This window comes from Polypterus senegalus, chromosome 11 (genome assembly GCF_016835505.1).
Source record: "Polypterus senegalus isolate Bchr_013 chromosome 11, ASM1683550v1, whole genome shotgun sequence".
In the NCBI taxonomy this organism is placed as follows: domain Eukaryota; kingdom Metazoa; phylum Chordata; class Cladistia; order Polypteriformes; family Polypteridae; genus Polypterus; species Polypterus senegalus.
In genome coordinates, this window is record NC_053164.1 from 111,464,828 (window position 1) to 111,478,209 (window position 13,382).

At 35.8% G+C, this 13,382-nt stretch overlaps 1 protein-coding gene across 3 annotated transcripts in view; it reads right to left on the reverse strand.

Moving 5' to 3' along the window:
- The window catches only part of etv6 (ETS variant transcription factor 6), a 102,433-nt gene that overhangs the window by 17,601 nt on the left and 71,450 nt on the right, over window positions 1–13,382 (reverse strand). For all 3 annotated transcript variants that reach the window (XM_039769480.1, XM_039769479.1, XM_039769481.1), the window contains one exon: window positions 4,426–4,590. In XM_039769480.1, the coding sequence (XP_039625414.1) occupies window positions 4,426–4,590 (165 nt within the window). The remainder of the gene's footprint in view (window positions 1–4,425; window positions 4,591–13,382) is intronic.

The following is a 13,382-nucleotide window of genomic DNA, read 5'->3' on the forward strand; positions in this document are numbered from 1 at the left end:
AGTGATTGAATATCCTGTATCCTGCAAACACTGCTGGATGTCATCAAAAAGCCAAGAAATGCCAGGTTTGGCACCTCATTCCTGCTTATTGTTTACATGTTAAAGACAAATTACCAGAAAAGATCTTCTCAATGATAATACAAGAAGGATATCATCTTACAGTTTACTTACACAAATAAAGTAAAAAAAAAATATAACTGTAGAATTTTTAAACATTAACAGTATATCTGCCTAAAAGGCAATGTGTAAACAATTAATTTCTCGCTAATGAGAATTTTAACACAACCTGAGTGCATTTCAAGTCCAAATGTATGTCGCAGAATGCTCATTTAATGGAGTGGAGTGTTCGAGGCCAAAAGAGATATGCACATGCTGCATATTTAGTATCCTGGAGAATTTGCTTTTTTAGTTTGCCAACTTACTGACCATGTAAGAAATTCAATAAATTTAGTGCTTAATTAAGTTATATAATACTTGCATATAGCTTTTTTTGTCGTAACTTACAATTCTTCCACAACCTGTTGCCTCTGTGTGCCTTCAACCATTGCTTGACATATGACAACTGCTGCCTGGGTCACAGCCACCGTGCCTCTTCACCTACATGTCTATTGTACAACTTAAAGACTTTGCCAAAAATGCCATAAGAGACTTGGGAAATATTTACTACTAATGCTTGGTTAATAGTGACATATAAATATGAATTCCACAAGGGTGGGGGTCGATTTTTTGCAAAAATTGATCTATTTGTATGGAATGATTACAATAAAATTAATAAAATTAAATAAATAAATATGAATTCCAATTTAGTTGTCTTGTAATCTTTCAAAAGAAAATGTCACTTTATGGTGAAATATCTCAACAGTTTCATATTTTTGTGGTTGTCCAGTTTGGACAAGCAGCACTATTGAAGAACTAATAAATCCAATGTTTTTCTCTTATGAGGAGAATTTAAAAAACAAAATGACACTCTACCTGCAGACAGAAACTTCCTAAGAAACATGCTTTTTATTGTACATCATACTATACTAGCTATGGCATACCACAGAAAAACAGTCTCAGGGCCCACAGAAACCAACATATCCACTCTTGCATTCACAGTGGACCAATTTCAATTGGATTAAAACATTTGTCAATGCATGGAAAATTAAAACAGACAGTGCAGACCGTGGAAATTCCACAAAGACAATGCCCGGTTGTGGAATTCATATGCAGGTTGCTGGATACTTGGGACAGTGGCACTAACCACTGTGCCCTATGCCACACTAAGGCATGGCATTCACTATTTAATCAACAGAACATTACAATTAACTTCAAAGCTGTTTCAAATACCATTATTATTATTCTCCTCTATATGTAGCAGAAGTCTTTATCTTAAAAAAAACAAACTCATATACACATTACATTCGGAGTGCTTGGCAAGAAAGTAGGAACATAAGAGGCAACAGACAAATTTTAAAGATGAGCACAAGAAGCTTAGCATGCCAAACAGTCAGAGAACTAGAGGAATAAGTAGCAGTGTAACAACAGTTAACATCAGGTAGTTAAAATTAACAGGTACAGGACAAGGTGTAGACACCCAGGGAAGAGTGAAGGGATATCTAAAGTGTGTATCCAACAGATGGAGATACTCTTTAGAATTTGAGATGTTCATGGGAAACTCTTTGCTTTAATTGATACTTTTTAACATAAAGCAGCATTTTTTACCATTGATAGTTTAGAATAGAATGTGTGTATTTTGAAGTACAAAGCATCATCTGGATATTTGGTCACTGCTGACTTACTAGCCATAGAATATTAGTGAACATCAAAAGTGGTGAATATCACTGTAATGCATTAATGCCAGCAGTGTCCATTATCTATACTAATAAAAGGCAAAGCCCTCACTGACTGACTGACTCACTCACTGACTCATTACTAATTCTCCAACTTCCCGTGTAGGTAGAAGGCTGAAATTTGGCAGGCTCATTCCTAACAGCTTACTTACAAAAGTTGGGCAGGTTTCATTTCGAAATTCTACGCGTAATGGTCATAACTGGAAGCTATTTTTCTACATATACTGTAATGGAGTTGAGCTCAAAAGCCGTGGGGGGCGGAGTTTGTGACATCATCACGCCTCCCACGTAATCACGTGAACTGACTGTCAACGCAGTACGTAGAAAACCAGGAAGAGCTCCAAAAAGCGCTGAAGAAAACATGCATTATATAATTCAGAAGACAGCAAAACAATAAGAAGCGAGCAAGTGACATATACAACCATATTCATGAGTGCTGCTACTTCGGAAACAAAGCACGGTGTAAACCTAAAGTTTAAATTAAGTTCATAGACAGGATGCCGCTGGCGTTTGTCATGCCCACGGCTAATGTGGGATACAAGTTTAATGACAGGACGCAGGATATAAACGAGAGTTTTGATCACTTTGTAACTAAGTTAAAATTGCAGGTGAGGCGCTGTGCTTATGCAAATTCCGAGAGACTGTGTTTGTGGGGGATTGACAGTTAAGGCGGGTGGCGGAGTCACGTCATCATCTCCCCTCCCATTCACCTCATTTCGCTCTGAGCTGCGCTCCGCAGCTAACACAGTGTTACGACTTTGTGACGCTGCCACCAAATACTCACAGAAAAATCCACAAGTTAATACACATGCTGTCTCTACAGTTTCTCCACACTGAATCCTCCATGCACTACTTACAAAAGGTTAAACTGACAATCGTGTTATTTTTAAAATGTTTCCTTTTCTTAGCACAAGCACAGCTGAGAAGCTTCGATGCATGTGCTCCATAACGCGTTAACGCATTTAATCACAAGCAAAGGGGAACTTCTGTCAATGCATGATTTCCTGGTACACCGATTACATTGATCAGAGCTTCACGATTCATTTTACCCTCGCACCCCCTTGGTTTGAGAAGAAGTATGAAAAAATATGAGGTTAACACAGAAAAACAGATCACCAATTGAAGCTTTATGAATAATCGATTCGCCATCAATAATTGTTTTGGTAAAGCCATATTCAGTGTAATCCTCCATGATTAAATGAACAGTAAAAAAGTAAGAGCGAAGCGAGGGTGATTTATTCAGGTAGGCAGGCAACAGCTCAATAGTTTGAATTTGGATACAAATAGCTTCTATTTAGTCGCCAGAAATATCTTTGTTAGGAATGGAAGTTGAATTCAGTCTTTAAATTTCTATGGTAAAGAAAAAGTTATGCAATTATGACTACATTTAACTATATAAAGTCAAAACTTGTATATATAAAGTCATTCTCGAATATATAAAGTCAAAACTTGAATATATAAAGTCAGAGCTGGAATATTTCGGAATATATAAAGTAAGCTCTGGAATATATAAAGTCAAAACTTAAATATATAAAGTCAGCGTCGGAATATATAAAGTCAGCGCTGGAATCTATAATGTCAAATCTTGAATAAATAAAGTCAGCGTCGGAATAGAGGCTATAAAGTAAGCGCTGCAATATATAAAGTCAGCGTCGGAATATACAAAGTCAGCGCTGGAATATCCATCCATTTCCCAACACGTTGAATCCGACCACAGGGTCACGGGGGTCTGCTGGAGACAATCCCTGCCAACACTGGGCGCAAGGCAGGAACCAATCCTGGGCAGGGCACATGCATCATTTTCAAAACATTAACCGAACAGTGTTTTTTAATTTATTTTTTTGAATACGTTTTTGTTAACTTAGTTTAGTTCACAGTCGTTTCAATCAATAGATTTTGACTTTCACTTTATATATTCAGGAGTGATTTTATATACTCCGATGTTGACTTTATATAATCAGGAATGACTTTATAAATTCCGATGCTGACTTTATATATTCAGGTTTTGACATTATATATTCCAGCGATGACTTTATATACTCAACTTTTGACTTTATATATTCGGGAATGACTTTATATATTCAAGTTTTGACTTTATATATTCTGACGCCGACTTTATATATTCACAAAATCAATTTATTTGCCTGTTTGGCACCCCATAGTATATGTGTGTATATATGTACACATGTATATATATATGCCAGCAACACTCATGACAATGACAAAACAATTACATTGTCAATCATGTTACGTTATTATTAAAATGTTTCCTTTTCTTTTTACTTCTCCTGCTATATATATATATATATATATATATATATATATATATATATATATATATATATATATATATATATATATATATATAGAGAGAGAGAGAGAGAGAGAGAGAGATATAGATATAGATATATAGATATGACAACAACACTCATATCAAAGACAAAACAATTACATTAACAATCATGTTACATTATTTTTAAAATTTTTCCTTTTCTTTTTCATAACTTCTTTAACACACTACTTCTCCGCTGCGAAGCGCGGGTATTCTGCTAGTTTGTAAATAAAACATTTTTCATGTTTGATGAACTCCTACCTGAATGTGGTGATCTATAACGGAAGTCCTCTTTGGTGAGTAGCAGAAGGGCTTTGCCGTTCATTTCAAAGGTGTTGCTGTCAATGGGATGTAAAGAGAATTCTTTCTCGGCCCATTTCAACCACTGGGACACATCCTCCCTCGCCCAATAAATGGGTTGTAAGCCTGTGATGAAAAACATCAAGAAAACGGAACAGAATTGTAATAATGGATAAACACAGTATATTACTGTTTGCAAACAAACCAAGGAACTTCATTACATTTTTGTTTAGACAAAATCTCTTGAAATCTAAAGAATTCTCATGCTATCAAGTAGCGCTCTGTTTTAATCTAACTAACTGGGCCTGTAAAACAAGCTGCATACCATATATACAATTTGAACACAATTTAACAATTTTGTCACTAGTTTTTTTTTTTTTTTACTCATTAAAATTGGCTGATTTATGGATTGCAGAATCAAGCACAAAGCTAGGTGGGTCAGCAATCAGCTGGACTACACACTCACAAACCCAAACTCATTCACACCTTCTTAATTTAGTGTTGTCAATTAACTAATCCTGCACATCTCATAGTGACCACGCATATTGTGAATTTCCCCTTGGGATTAATAAAGTAATAACAGCACTAACCACTAAACTAACATATAATGCAACTTGCATACAAAAATACACGTCTAAAAGTTTTTTTTCTTTTTTTTTCTTATTACAAAAATGAAGGATAAAAAAGGAACCTTTTACCTCAGAAACTCAATGGCTCATATAGGCAAGGTAGTAATTTTAAAATATCTGGAGTCAACCTCCTATAGTGAATTTCACTATAACCTCAAGTTAGTGACAAAAAACAAGAGACAAGTGAATTGGATTTACTTAACAAACAGAGAAAAGGATTGGCTTTTTTAAGATTTTGTTTTCACATTTTAGAGGCTGAACATTGAAAGGATTATACACAGCAAAACAGGGCCCACTTCAGGGGAATGATATTGGCACAATATGTACAATATGTACAGTATTATTAAAACATGAAATCAAGATAAAACTTGAAACAATAATCTTTTTTTTGGGCTACATAGTGGACAGTACTGTGACTCTTCAATTCCAAGGTCCCTGGTTTCAGTTCTATTTTGGGCCTGTTGTGTCCACAGTTTGTGTTTTCCCTCTAGCTCCATGCTGGATTTCCACCAACATACTGATGACGTTTATACTAACAGACTACACAGTTGGCCTGTCTTTTGTGGATTTAGGTACTGTATGTGTGTCTCACTCTTGCTATATTATCTGAATTCCTTGCCATTTTGTAATAAAAAGGCAGGTTCAGAAAAGGGATGTGTAAATCTTTTGTTCTTTAGGTATGACAAATTATTTTAGATGGTGTTGCAGGCAGCATGAATGTCTAGCTAATGATCCCAGAACAGATTCACTAGACGACTGCTGCACCATTACTTCACAAGAAAGTCGATCAACTCATTCCTTCCTTTTTGATTGAGAGGGAAAAATGACGCAAAAAGTATTTCCTGATTCTCTCTAAAATGTTAAATGGGATTCACATCTGGTGACATGAGGATAACTGCTTTAACATTTTGCAAATCACTGAATTACTGCACATGATCTATAGACAGGAGATTATCATCCTGAAAACAATCTAATCCCAGGATGAAATAAAAATGGAAAATGAACACTTTGATTCATTAAGTAATGATCAGCATTCGAATTGCCTTTTGATAGGAAATTAATAAATCATACTATCATTAAGATTTCTACTTTTGAAACCTAGTAAAAAGATATTTAGAATTGTACCTGTGTAAACTGTGGAGGTCTTTCTATTTATTATGGTAAAAATGGCAGATGACTCATCTGTGCACCACTGTAATTACAGTTGATGTGTCCGCTGCCATGTAATACATAGCACTGCAGACTGACTATTACGCCCTGCTTGGCAGATTTCTCAGTGAATGTTTCATGAAAAAAAGAAATACTGACACCATAAATTAACATTTTCTTACTGTGTAATTTAAAACATTTATTGTCTTTTAGATACCAACATAAAATAGTACTGTGATTGAAAGTGACCAGATTAAAAAGATAAAATTTATATCTGCAATTTTCACAATTTCACATCAACAGCATATTGTCTCCATTCCAAGAGGGATTTTCAAGAACTTATTGTTTGATTAATTCAACAAAGGCGTGTTTATTTATTTCTTTAACCTCCAGGTGTCACTGCTGTATTATACTTATAACTGAAATGTGTCTTTCGCATTGCAAAACTGTTAACAGAAACTTCAGAGTCCCAGTGTGTGAATACATGTACAATTTGAAACAGCAGTGAACCTGAACATGATATACAAAAGCATTATAATGATTACCTGCAAACCATGAAATCAAGTAATGCATGTCTCTAGAGAATAATAAAAGACAGATTTAAAAAAAATACACTGGTCTAGTGCTGCCTCAGGGCTCCAGGAGAATGGGTTCAAATGAGAGCTGGCTAAATTTGTATGTGAAGTTTGAATGATCTTCTGTGTCTGCTAAGACTTTGCCCTGTGCTTGTAGGGTTAAGGTGATTGGCAAGTCTAAACTGGGCCACAGTGAATGAATTTGGGTAGATTATTGAGGGTGCCCATCCCTGGACTAGAATGCTCTCTGAAGTTAGTCTCTACTCTGTGCCAACTACTGATGAGTGCTGGATCACTATATAATAAGCGGGTTTAGTAAATGCATGTACTGACAGATGAATAGTCTACTCCCTGACAAGGTGGCACAAAAGAAGAATGAATATTTAGATAAACAATAGTTAAGTGAGATAGCCTGAAATTAAAATCACAATTTTCAAGATATTAACTTAAAAATGAACTATGTTAACAATATTGCAAACTGACAAGATTTGGTTAACATCATTACTTACTTGGATTACTTAAAATCCATCCACACATTCATTCATTTATCCATTCTTCCAGATCTGTTTCTTCTAATTTAGGGTTTCAGGAAGCTAGACCCTATTGAAGCAGCCAATTTATACTTGAATATGCACAATATGAATTGTGTGAAGTAAATTTAAATTATACCAAAATATCATTTAAGATATGGCTGCTGGAAGAAAGACAACAGGATTAAACTTTGAAATATTTCAAAGAAATATTAATTTGGTATCAAAGTCAAAGAAAAGTATACGTGGATCCCCTGCTCAATAATACCTGTACAAGCAGAAAAGAAAATTCACTGAAATGCAACCAAATTCAACTATCACAGGAAGATGAGCTTTCGCAGTAAACATATCTGGCCCATAGTGCCACCTCAACAGGAGATTGCCGCATGACAATGTTTTAAAAATTCTAGGGGAGGGAAGTCTTGTCTGTTAGATAAAAGTTGCCCTTTTTTTTAAAAAAAAAAACCCAGAACTTCAGCTAGAATAATACTCTGATCAGTCAAATATTGTGTAGGTCCTCCTCATGCTGGCAAAACGGCTCTGATCCATCAAGGCATGGACTTCACAAAACCTCTGAAGGTGTCCTTTGGTATTTGGCACCAAGATGTTAGCAGCAGATCCTTTTAAGTCCTATAAGTTGTGAGATGGGGCTTCCATGGATAGGACTGGTTTTCCTAGTATATTCTGCAGATGCTTGATCAGACTGAGATCTAGGGAATTTGGAGGCAAAGTCAACACTTTGAATTCTTCGTCATGTTCCTAAAACCATTCCTCAATCAGTTTTTGCAGTGTTGCATGGCATATTATTTTGCTGAATTAGGCCACAACCATCACGGAATACCAGTGCCATGAAGGGGTTTACGTGGTCTGCAATAATATTAGGTATGTGGTACAAATTTAAAGTAACATTCACATGAAAGTGTGGATCCAAGGTTTCACAACAGTATGTTGCCCAGAGCATTACACTCCCTCTGTCAGCTTGCCTATTTCCTATAGTGCATCTTGCTGCCCTTTCTTCCTCCAGTAAACAATAGACACACCCAGCTGTCCGCAAGGTCTAAATGAAAATGTGATTCATCAGAGACCACCATTTTTCATTCCTCCATGGTCAGATTCTGACATTTACGTGCCCACTGTAGGCAGTTTCAGAGGTGGGCAGGGGTCAACATGGGTACTCTGAGTGGTCTGCTGCTACAAAGCTCCATATGCAGCAAGCTGTGATGCACGGTGTGTTCTGACACCTTTCGTATTTTTCAGCAGTTTGTGCTACGGCAGGTCTTCTGTGGAATCGGACCAGACAGGCTAGCCTTCACTCCCCATGCACATCGATTAGACTTGGGCATCCATAACCCTTGGCACATCCATGACATTTGCCTTTTTAAAATTTTATGTACAAATGTCATAAAAAATAAAAAGGTAAATATACATAAACATATCTGAAAATACTCCAAAACAGATAAAGTATCATTATTCAAAAATCTATTTCTTCAGTATTAAGAAATTACAAGTTTAAAATAAGACTCTGAGTTCAAATACACAGCTGATATCACAACCACATAACATCCCAGGTGGTCACACTACTATGGATTCCCATCTCTTTCTTATTTATTTCAAAAGCTTTATCACTCTTAAAGCCAGTAGCATGCTACACAATTTCTAGTCAGAGAGCATGTCAAACTTAATGACTCCAGTTGCTCAGCTCAAAGTCTTGAGGATTTGAGACTATATGATTAGAAACTGCAGGGGATGATGGGTTACATAACGCTGTCACAATTTTTCAGCAGTTTCAGATTTCCAAAGTATTGTACACTTGCTGCATGCTGAATGGCAACTGGCATGCTGTTTGACAGTACTTGTGGCTGTACAAAATGTTTTCCAATTATGCTGAGCGTTCTTGGTCAAGACCAACAAATTGTAAATAAGGAGGGAATGGGAGAAAGACAAGGTCAATAAACATACCAAGAACTCCAAACAACCAACCTTTCATGCCCAAAAATGCTACTTAAAAAACAAAATTCTAAGATAAAATCAAAGATCTGAAAGCCAAAGACTAAAACTATATTAAAATTTCCTTGTAATAGCTTATGGAATTCAAATCCTGAATGATATGCAATTAGATGGGTCAGATTTAATTCTGTATATCTCTAGGTACGATTTCCCTGGAAACACACCAACCCTTTGGCAGCACCCATATCAAAAAAAATTTATAGCAAGACACAACTATATTTAAACTTTTAACAGGACACATTTTAGATGGTATGTTCAGATTCCTTGGGGAAAGAGACCTCCCATAACACACATTCTTCATTCTAAAAAGAAAAGAATCACATTAAAACAGTGAGTCCTTTCTTTTTCCATTCTGCCATACAACAACCAACATGAGACATCAGGCAAACAAGACTTTCTTCTAGTTGCAGGGTCCAAACCTCCCACTTTTCTTCTTTGCATGTGGCTTCATATGCCAGCAGCCATATCATGTAAACTTCAAAACAGGTGTTCTACTTGAAGCTAAGCATGTCTGGGCCCAGTCAGTACTTGCATGGGAGACCAACCAGAAAAAGCTTGGGTTACTGCTGGAAGAGATGTTGGTTAGGTCAGCAGGGGGTATGTACCCCCTAGTCTGAGTGTGGATACCAATGTCCTATGTATTTATGGGGACATTGTGCTACAAAAATAATGATGTCCTTTGGATGAGACATAAAACTGAGTTCCTCACTTTCTGTGGTCATAAAAGATCCCTGGGCATCTTTCGTAAAGAGTAGGGTGCTTCATGATGTCCTGACTAAATTGCTTATCACGCCCTGGCCTCTTAATCTTCTCCTACAGTATCTGTACTGGCTAACTATCTTTCTCACCTCTTCACAACCTAATAACTAATGTGTGTTGAGCATACTGCCACAAAAAGGCTGCCATCACATCATCCAGGTGGACGCTGCACTTTGGAGTTGGTTGAAGTGGCTTTCCACTTTCTACGTTAAGCGCTTTCAGTGTCTTCAAAAACACCATATAAATGCAATGTCTTCCAGATGAGCAATCATTGGTAGTCAACATCCACCATGTCCACATATGAGCCAGCCTCTATGACTTAAATCATAATCAAACTGGCTCAATTTTGCTAGAGCAAGTCATAAACTACTTTGGGTGTATCACTGGGAAATATTAAACTGGCAACTGGAGGCCATGGGAGCACGACACAAATGCTGTCAGTTGGCCAAGACCATGTAAGTTTATGACTAAAGATTGCTAGAAAATTCATGTAGTGTGATGAGGTGTAAAGCACTTAAGCTAAATGGCTCATGTTATTTATCAACATGGCTTATTCTTTATCAACTTGTATGAAGCCATTACTCTCATTTGTTCTCCTACTCTTGGCTAATGGTCACTTAAACATTCTGCTGGTTTCTCCTGTTCTTGTGACTGGGTTTGAAGTTCCTAATATCCAGAAGATGAGGATCAACTTTCCCACCCCAGTTTATAAATGAACAATTCAAAGTAGAGTGTAAAATTATTTACTTAATTTAACATACATTTCTGCACTTACTAATTTAAATTCATCCTGTTTGATCATATTCCTTGACTATTTCTTAAGTTTACACACAAAAGTGGAATGGCAGCTCACTTCTTGATTTTAGTAGTGAAAGAGGTGAATGCATTTAAATTGGTGCCGGAAATACCAACTTCCAAAAGCCAAAGTAACTGCAAAAATTAGGCATAATTTACCTGCACCATATGTTGCAATGGAAAAAAAAAAGAAAATACTTAAAGATACAAAGGAAGCACTGTAAAAATCCACTAATGCTGCTCCCCAAAAGGAATGCATACTAACATATTTTTATTTCCAGGTTGATGAATACAGGTACAAACTACTGTACATACATTGTAACTTGTGCGTGAAGTTTACATGAGCTGGTTTTACTCACGAAGGACTTTTAACTGTAGCTTCTTTACTTTACTGTACAACTGAGCCAGTATGCCTTCTGTGCCTTCTGACTAATGATAAGGGATGGATAGATAGATCCCTGCAACCCTGACCTGTAGTGGATTTCACAATGGTACGAAACTTACAGTCGATATTACACAAACAAAATGAACACAGATCTGACAAAAAACAATAGCAAGTCAAAATATTTACCGTACTTCAAAATAGCTGTAACAACCTTATGCCTGGGTGGTTTTTTGAACAAATAATGAAATTATAGGAGAGTAAACTGTGACTCATTGGAGATCAAGCTGATACTTAAAAAATTACAAACTAAGAAATCTTTGACAACTCATATAACAGCAACAGCTTAACCATTAAAAAATGGATGCATATTTTTAAGTTGCAAAACACCACCTGCCGCTATCTACAGACATCTTATAGAAACAACAGCTGTTTTACTGAAAACAGTAGCTACACTTCCCATAATATCATCCACAGCAGGAAGTTCCACAGAACTTTTCCTGTGCAGGAAATTTCCTGTGGCCAAACAGACAGTTGATGAGGCTTTATCACTGTTCAGCAGCCATCTCTGATGCTCATTACAAATAACGGATCAGCAAGATAGGCATTAAAAGCTGCAGGTGGACTACAAAATAACATCTCACTAAAATGTGAAATTATAGTTAATCAATTCAGCTCTGTGCTGCAACTGTAAATGTACTTTAATACAATAATACCACATAGAAAAAATAAACTTAAGGAAAATTAAAATTTAAAGTAAAATGTATTACATTAATGTATTATATTAACAACAGCAAAATTATGTTAATAATAAGACCCAAATAATATAAACAATTGCTTAAGTAGATACAGTACAACCTATTAATAGTTATTTTTTTCAGGCTGTATTTTGCAAAAAATCTTTATTTCGAAAGTATTAATTATGTCAAGATACAAGCACACTGAAATGAAACCACCCAAAAAATGAACACTTAATAAACACGGAGAAATAATGTTTTATGATCTGCAGGTAAGTAAATTCAAATCATTCCTGCATGTCAAATTAGCTGCTTGCCGCACTCATAAAATCACATCACAATGGATATATCATATACATGTATGCTACTAAATATAATACACAATATACTTGGAGTTAAAATCTAGTATTAGCTGGCCTTGCAACGGATGGCACCAAGTCCAGAAGAGGTTCATGTTTTGTGCCCAAAGTTGCTAACAGATTTCCAGCAATTCCACAGAGGGATGGGGAAAAATAATTCAGTTTCATAATTCCAGTCCAAAAACACATATTCTTGTCATTTCTAAATAAAAAAAGAACATCTGGATTTTTTTTTTTTTAAATAAAACCTCTTACTTGGAAGAATTTCAAATCTGAGGAATTGTTTTAAATTATGCAGTAAAACTTATGGGGTGAATGGGATTTAAATGAAATTTCTCTAATCACATGACACAGCATGACAGAGTCTATCATCACCCCTCAATCTGCAAAGCTTTGGGTCCAAAATGAGCTTAATCACCCTTCTAGCTCCCATTTTACTATCAGCTTGTTATTTAACTACATTTGTTTTTTATTAATTAGTGCACATTAATATTACACAGGTTCAACACTATTCTTCTGTTGTTTGAGATGGTCCTCACACAAACATTCACATATGTATTATTATTGTCCTGAATCAAATATAATCCGTATGGAAGATTTTAAATTTCTCTTATGAAGCAAAATACCCCGCAGACTTATGATGCCCTTTTTAGTGGCTGACTAGAAATTTGTTTTGTTCTTGGTACTTACTTTAATTAAACATACATTTAAAACCTAGTTTCACTTTCTGCAAAAGTGTTTTAGAGCTGGAATTCTCATTTTGGTTACAAGCCAGAAGGTGTTTAAATATTATTGCAAGGATCAGATAACACTCTTTGTTTTTACAAGGCAATACACTGTATAATTTTTTGTTAAGTTGGAGCCTGAGCCATGAAGTATGACTAGAGAATGTGATTAAACCTGCCTACAGATTAAAGACCATATGCATGCATGGCAAGCTGGGAAAAGTATAACAAAAATAAAAGCAAAATAACACAAAGCAGGATGCCATAGGAA